Genomic DNA, 8,019 nt, shown 5'->3' on the forward strand with positions numbered 1-8,019 from the left:
CGTGATGAAAATGTGGATCCACATGTTCTCTATTCTTCTGTCAGACACAGTAATGTGTGTACATAATGTTATATATCAGTTACTGTTTACTAAATATGAAACAGATGTTTCTGATGCTCTGAGATTGAAGGAATTCGACCTTTTATTTGTTTATTTCTTTTCCTGTGATCCTGTAAAAGTGGGACACTTTATGCTCTTTAACCCGGACACATGTTTGAATTTCATGGACATTTTAATCCTTTATATTTCTTGTAGTAGTGTGTACTCAATAATCATTGCTTTAAACCTTTTACACATAGATTTAAAAAGATCATTCACCTAATATCTTTAAAATGACTGGATTGTGTGTTGGAGTTGATCAATAACCCCCCGTAACCAGTGTTTCCCATTAATGAGGCTCTGTAGATTGGGGGTTCCGCCATAGTTTCATCAGGAATCGAAAATATCTTTACACTTCCCAGATGAACATAAACAGCGTTGTGCTTTGCCCCATTACTTCAGAAAAGCTTCTCTCACAGCATTCCTGGAGCCGTAATGGTGGAAGGGCTGCGTTTAGCACTGTGGAGATGCTTTACACAATCCTTGACTTGCAAGTGACATCAGAATAAAATAGAAACCTGGATGTCGGCCATGTTAGCGGATATACAAATGCAGGTCAAGCGACATTCCATACAAAACAGTCACGCGTGCGCAACTCTCTTTGTTTTTCCACTGCTTTCAGTGTTCATTTAGCGATGGCATATCTTTGTGCTGTATATGGTTGTGGTCACAACAGTACTTGTGACCGTGGCATCTCATCTCATCTCATTATCTCTAGCCGCTTTATCCTTCTACAGGGTCGCAGGCGAGCTGGAGCCTATCCCAGCTGACTACGGGCGAAAGGCGGGGTACACCCTGGACAAGTCGCCAGGTCATCACAGGGCTGACACATAGACACAGACAACCATTCACACTCACATTCACATCTACGGTCAATTTAGAGTCACCAGTTAACCTAACCTGCATGTCTTTAGACTGTGGGGGAAACCGGAGCACCCGGAGGAAACCCACGCGGACACGGGGAGAACATGCAAACTCCACACAGAAAGGCCCTCGCCGGCCCCGGGGCTCGAACCCAGGACCTTCTTGCTGTGAGGCGACAGCGCTAACCACTACACCACCGTGCCGCCCCTGACCGTGGCATATTCTGATTTTTTAGAATTCCATCTGTGATTCAGAAAGAGGAAACTTTTTACAACTTTTTTACAACTTTTTATATGCACTATTAATTATTTTATATTTCAGGTATTACGGTGTTTGCGAACAAAAGCCCCGCGAGAGAGCTGCTCTGTGCCTAAAGATTTAATATGATCCAGCCGGTTTTAAAAATTAATAACTCGGCCAGGAGAGCTCACAGCGAAGCCAAATTTTACAGGCACCTCTCTCTAAGCCTCCCCCATCAAGAGAGCACGGTCTTGGGTAGGTAGGACCGTGCCTCAGCCTGGTATTCGCGAACGAAGCCAACGTGAGAGCGCTGCTCTGTGACTGAAGATTTAATACGATCCAGCTGAAAACAAAGACATGCAAGCGAGCAGCCTGCAATGACAAGGGAGTGAACTCATCCCAGGGTCAGCAAGTGGCACGGGCCTACATGGTTACCCCACTTAGTACGCTCTTTAGTGTCGAAGCGCACATACTATGGCACTCATTTGCTTTACAAAAGTGTGTTTTGCTTCAGTCAAATTCCATTGAGAATTCCTCATTTTTTCAAACAAACAAATACCTGAAATATAAAATAATTGATAGTGCGTATGCAAACAGCTTTGGACAAAATGTCTTAACTATTGGACAAAAAGGCATTGGATGAAATGACCTGTATTTGTGCTTGATAGTCGGTAGAAGCATCTTATCTTCAGAAAAGTCGAACTTTTTTATATAATATGGGTCAAAACCACACATATCTAGCGTCGCTTTGTATTGAATCTTCGTTTGATCGTTCAAATCGTGGTAATAGCGAGAAAATTCAGCACTGTTTACAGACACGCTTTCAGTAGCTGTCACCCGAGTTGCTTTGTATCTCCACCATCATGGCGGACGCTCATGACAGCACATTTTTGATCACGTGGTTGCTAGTCATACACACAGTAACTATACATGTTTTTAAGTAGCGACCTGGTTCGACATTAAATAAATTGTGTCTGAGGATGTATTAAATATATGTTCATTTTACTCAAATATTTATTTGACTAAATAAAAGTGAACTGTTTTTAATTCAGTCCAAAGAAAATTACATTTCGTGAACAACGATTCGCTTACATCACTAACCGGGCGTGGTCAAGCTCGGGATCAAGGCATTTTGAACAGAAGCTGTTCGCCATTATGGCTCACATAGCAATTTAGCTGGTCCATGGCGTTTTTGGCTACAGTCTCATCTCATCTCATTATCTTTAGCCGCTTTATCCTTCTACAGGGTCGCAGGCAAGCTGGAGCCTATCCCAGCTGACTATGGGCGAAAGGCGGGGTACACCCTGGACAAGTCGCCAGGTCATCACAGGGCTGACACATAGACACAGACAACCATTCACACTCACATTCACACCTACGGTCAATTTAGAGTCACCAGTTAACCTAACCTGCATGTCTTTGGACTGTGGGGGAAACCGAAGCACCCGGAGTGTAGTGTTGTATATTCAGGTTTATTTTGCGAAATTCACTTGGGCAACTAAAAGTTTTACATGCACACAAAAGTTGATATTTTGGCATCTACTTTGCATGCAACTGCTGAACTCAGCCGTTCCGCCATTGCGGCTCTTGCGACTTCTTCGAGATTTATTGGCGGTTGGCAACAATGAATTGGTGCATTACCGCCACCTACTGGCATGGAGTGTGGATCCAGATATGTAATTTAAACTATACAAATACTCTCCCAACTCATGTCCTCTCAGTCAAATTCATTTTTGTAACTCTGTGTCAAGGTGCTCAAATTAATATTTCTCTTTAAAATATAATTTCTGGGGCGGCACGGTGGTGTAGTGGTTAGCGCTGTCGCCTCACAGCAAGAAGGTCCTGGGTTCGAGCCCCGGGGCCGGCGAGGGCCTTTCTGTGTGGAGTTTGCATGTTCTCCCCGTGTCCGCATGGGTTTCCTCCGGGTGCTCCGGTTTCCCTCACAGTCCAAAGACATGCAGGTTAGGTTAACTGGTGACTCTAAATTGACCGTAGGTGTGAATGTGAGTGTGAATGGTTGTTTGTGTCTATGTGTCAGCCCTGCGATGACCTGGCGACTTGTCCAGGGTGTACCCCGCCTTTCGCCCATAGTCAGCTGGGATAGGCTCCAGCTTGCCTGCGACCCTGTAGAAGGATAAAGCGGCTAGAGATAATGAGATGAAATATAATTTCTGTGTTTGTGAAAGTCCCACTGCGCGTGCAGGAATTAGTATAGGTAATCGTATGGGGCTGAGTAAAATTAAGGATTAATTTCACGAGTGATTTCGAAGTTTTGAAAATGTCAAAACTTTAAAATCACGAGTGAAATTGATCCTTAATTTTACGAGGAACCATATGATTACTTGTTTATAATATATAGGGTGCTAATAAAATTCATACTTCGGAAGCCATTCAAGTTCACAACATTTGTCATTCACGTTTTCTAAACCAATCAGGGCGCGAGACTATCTTGTATGTTTGAATCAGTTTCTAAAGCGTCTTTCATCATGACATGGTGACGCGACATGAGGATTTTGATTTCTTAAACACGGAAAGCCAAAAATTCGTACTTTTTTTGGTATTTTCATTTTCACTTGCAGCTTTCAATTGGTTTATCATTTCTTTGTCAAATATAGTGAAATGCGGCATAGCAGAGTCAGCCATTTTGTTGACAAAATTTGCTAATTTTTGTAACCGTAACCAAGCAACAAACTAGCCAATAGCATTTCAGAAATACAGCCCTGTGTTAAGGAAAAAAGCCCTCCTTGATTGACCAATCAGAATTGAGTAATTTGGCCCTATGTATTATAAAGTACAAAAATAACGCCAGACCAGTCAGACCCCTCCCCCTCCTGGACGTGTGCAGCGCACCACTGAGCTCTATATAAAATCTGGAGAGCTCAGAGCCTATTCCCTGCTGGAGAGACGAGTGAAGCTCGTTGCCAGACCACAATGGAAATACAATGCTCAGCGTAAATGAGTACACCCCCTTTGAAAAGTAACATTTTAAACAATATCTCAATGAACACAAACAATTTCCAAAATGTTGACAAGACAAAGTTTAATATAACATCTGTTAAACTTATAACGTGGAAGTAAGGTTAATAATATAACTTAGATTACACATTTTTCAGTTTTATTCAAATTAGGGTGGTGCAAAAATGAGTACACCCCACAACAAAAACTACTACATCTAGTACTTTGTATGGCCTCCATGATTTTTAATGACAGCACCAAGTCTTCTAGGCATGGAATGAACAAGTTGGCGACATTTTGCAACATCAATCTTTTTCCATTCTTCAACAATCACCTCTTTTAGTGCCTGGATGCTGGATGGAGAGTGATGCTCAACTTGTCTCTTCAGAATTCCCCAAAGAAAATAATTTCTTTCCACCACAAAGATGAAGGCTACAAGAAGATCAGCAAAGCTTTACTTATCAGTCAGAATACTGTCGCAAAAGTGGGAAAAAATTTAAGAAAGATGGAACTGCAACCATCTCACAGAGACGTCCAGGTCGTCCACAGAAGTTAACACCTTGACAGGAGCGTCTTCTGATGAGAAGGCTTGAAGAAAATCGGCATGCAAGTTCACTGCAGTTATCTAAAGAAGTAGAAAGCCAAACTGCGGTGACTATTTCCCATGACACAATACGGCGTACACTGCAGAGGAATGGCATGCATGGATGCCGTCCACGAAAGAAGCCTCTCCTAAAGCCCAGGCACAAAAAAGCCTGCCTAGAGTTTTCCAGGGCCCATGCTGACAAAGATGAAGACTACTGGGACTCTATACTCTGGAGTGATAAGACCAAGATAAATGTTTTTGGAACTGATGGCTTCAAAACTGTATGGTGTCACAAAGGTGAGGAATACAAAGAAAAATGCATGATGCCTACCATAGGCGCCAACTTCATGTCAACATTGGGGGGTCAGAATTATGTTCTTGCACCGTGACGTCATGACATCGGCAGTGTATGTAGTTGAATATCAAAGACTCAGTTGTAAGTCATTTTCATTCATTACTATTCACCGTTGGAAGTGGGAAGCGCCCATTTTAACGATAACTTATTATGATGCATTAAAAAAATCTCACGACTTTAAACATTGTATGAAACACAATTTATTCAATAAACAAATTTAGTTTAATGCAATTTTCTTTGAGATGAATTCGGCAGACAACTGACAAGAATAGTGCAAAAAAAAAAAACGTGCACCATACTCCATAAAAAGGCTTAAGCGCGTTAAACTCATATATCCACATCGGCTTTAACACAGACTTCAGTGTCCAAATTCTGCGCAACATGATCACCTTCATTGCTGGTGGCTGCTGGCCTATTGGTTCGGATAATCCACTTGTCCATTTTGCTTCATTTCTATGTTCACTGTTCAGTGAAAACGGTTGCGGGAGGCCACACAGAACTTTTCGCCTCAGTAGTGCTGCCTTGGTTGCTACGCAAAGAAATATTTTATTTCTGTTTTTTTTTTTTTTTGCCTGGGCCACATAGGCCTAGTGCTACGAAGTGTAAATTTTGCGGAGTGCAACCTGTCAATCACTCACTGCCAACCATTGGAATATTGCAAGCGGAAAAGGGGGCGGGTCATGTCCGATCATAACATTTTAGGTGACGTTTCTATAGATTACTTATTTTGCATTCAAAGCTAGGCTATTATTTGTTTAGTTGGTTTCAATCGTCAGTTAACATGAATTCATCTGTACTGTTTACTACTTTTTCACGTTTCATTATTGGGGTGTTTTTGCCCCCCCAACTTTATCTTTGGGGGGTCAAAAAGGTCCGTGCCCCCCGCAGATGGCGCCAGTGATGCCTACAGTGAAACATGGTGGTGGCAGTGTCCTTATGTGGGGCTGCATGAGTGCTGCTGGTGTTGGGGAACTGCATTTCATTGATGGCATCATGAATTCACAGATGTATTGCTCTATACTGAAAGAGAAGATGCTACCATCACTCCATGCCCTTGGTCATCGTGCACTTTTCCAACATGACTAAACACACATCTAAGGCAACTGTTGGATTTCTGAAGAAGAACAGGGTGAAAGTGATTCAGTGGCCAAGTATATCTCCTGATCTGAACCCAATCAAACACCTATGGGGAATTCTGAAGAGACAAGTTGAGCATCACTCTCCATCCAGCATCCAGTCACTAAAAGAGGTCATTGTTAAAGAATGGAAAAAGATTGATGTTGCAAAATGTCACCAACTTGTTCATTCCATGCCTAGAAGACTTGGTGCTGTCATTAAAAATCATGGCGGCCGTACAAAGTACTAGATGTAGTAGTTTTTGTTGTGGGGTGTACTCATTTTTGCACCACCCTAATTTGAGTAAAACTGAAAAATGTGTAATCTAAGTTATATTATTAACCTTACTTTCACGTTATAAGTTAAACAGATGTTATATTAAACTTTGTTTTGTCGACATTTTGGAAATTGTTTGTGTTCATTGAGATATTGTTTAAAATGTTACTTTTCAGGGCGGCACGGTGGTGTAGTGGTTAGCGCTGTCGCCTCACAGCAAGAAGGTCCTGGGTTCGAGCCCCGGGGCCGGCGAGGGCCTTTCTGTGTGGAGTTTGCATGTTCTCCCCGTGTCCGCGTGGGTTTCCTCCGGGTGCTCCGGTTTCCCCCACAGTCCAAAGACATGCAGGTTAGGTTAACTGGTGACTCTAAATTGACCGTAGGTGTGAATGGTTGTCTGTGTCTGTGTGTCGGACTTGTGGTGACCTGGCGACTTGTCCAGGGTGTACCCCGCCTTTCGCCCGTAGTCGGCTGGGATGGGCTCCAGCTTGCCTGCGACCCTGTAGAAGGATAAAGCGGCTAGAGATAATGAGATGAGATGTTACTTTTCAAAGGGGGTGTACTCATTTACGCTGAGCAGTACTTGTTAACTACATTTGTCTTGTAGCTCCAGTAAAAAGATTATGAAATGATGTTTGTTTTATTGATGATATTTGAGGTGGAATATTTGCATACATTTGATTCTTATCAGCTTTGATGTTATTTCACACACAGATCAGTAATAGGAGAATATGATGGAGCTCATCATCAAAGAACTAAAAGGAAAAATGAGAAAAAATTTTTTATTAAGCGTAGAGCCAAGTACCACCATTGGTGAACTCAAGCAACACATTGCCACTCTCTTTGGGGCAACAGCCTCATGCCTGAGGCTTTCAGCCAGCAGCGGTCAGATCCTGGAACAGATTCAGAAGATGGTGAGCGATTATGGTCTGAGTTCAGGATCCACTCTGATCCTACTGTTCGCCAAGACCCCCGTGCCGTTTCAGGTGTTCTTGAAGAATGAGAAAGGACAGGCAAAAACATACGACATCACTGATGATGAGACCGTCGATCAGTTGATGGCAAAGATCCGCTGGAAAGAAGGAGTACCAAAGGACCAACAGCGGCTGGTCTACAGTGACCAACAGCTCGAGCGTGGCATGAAGCTGAAGGATTACAACATTGTCTCTGGAAGCACCATTCACATGACCCTCCATCTGTGTGGAGGCTGATGGGAGAAAATACGTGGAGCTTGTTCTGTCCTATTTAACACAATAGGACAAAACACCCTATATGTCAAGAAAAAAAGAAGCAAAAATACCCAGTACATGTTGAATTTGCATATAATGATCATTCGCTTAGAGCTAGCTCATTCTCCTATTTAACCACCATTTTGAAAAAAGTAAAAACATCTGGAATCTTCTTTGCTTCTCTTTCTTGACACATTTCTACAGAAGCTAAATGGTTAAATATCTCATCTCATTATCTCTAGCCGCTTTATCCTTCTGCAGGGTCGCAGGCAAGCTGGAGCCTATCCCAGCTGACTACGGGC

At 42.6% G+C, this 8,019-nt stretch overlaps 1 protein-coding gene across 1 annotated transcript; it reads left to right on the forward strand.

Moving 5' to 3' along the window:
• Positions 1-7,219: 7,219 nt before the first annotated feature.
• LOC132872626 (uncharacterized) lies at positions 7,220-7,699 on the forward strand. Its single transcript, XM_060907569.1, has one exon. The coding sequence runs from the start codon at positions 7,220-7,222 to the stop codon at positions 7,697-7,699; it is 480 nt and encodes a 159-aa protein (XP_060763552.1).
• Positions 7,700-8,019: the final 320 nt, after the last annotated feature.

The sequence above is a fragment of the Neoarius graeffei genome, chromosome 24 (assembly GCF_027579695.1).
Source record: "Neoarius graeffei isolate fNeoGra1 chromosome 24, fNeoGra1.pri, whole genome shotgun sequence".
In the NCBI taxonomy this organism is placed as follows: Eukaryota; Metazoa; Chordata; class Actinopteri; order Siluriformes; family Ariidae; genus Neoarius; species Neoarius graeffei.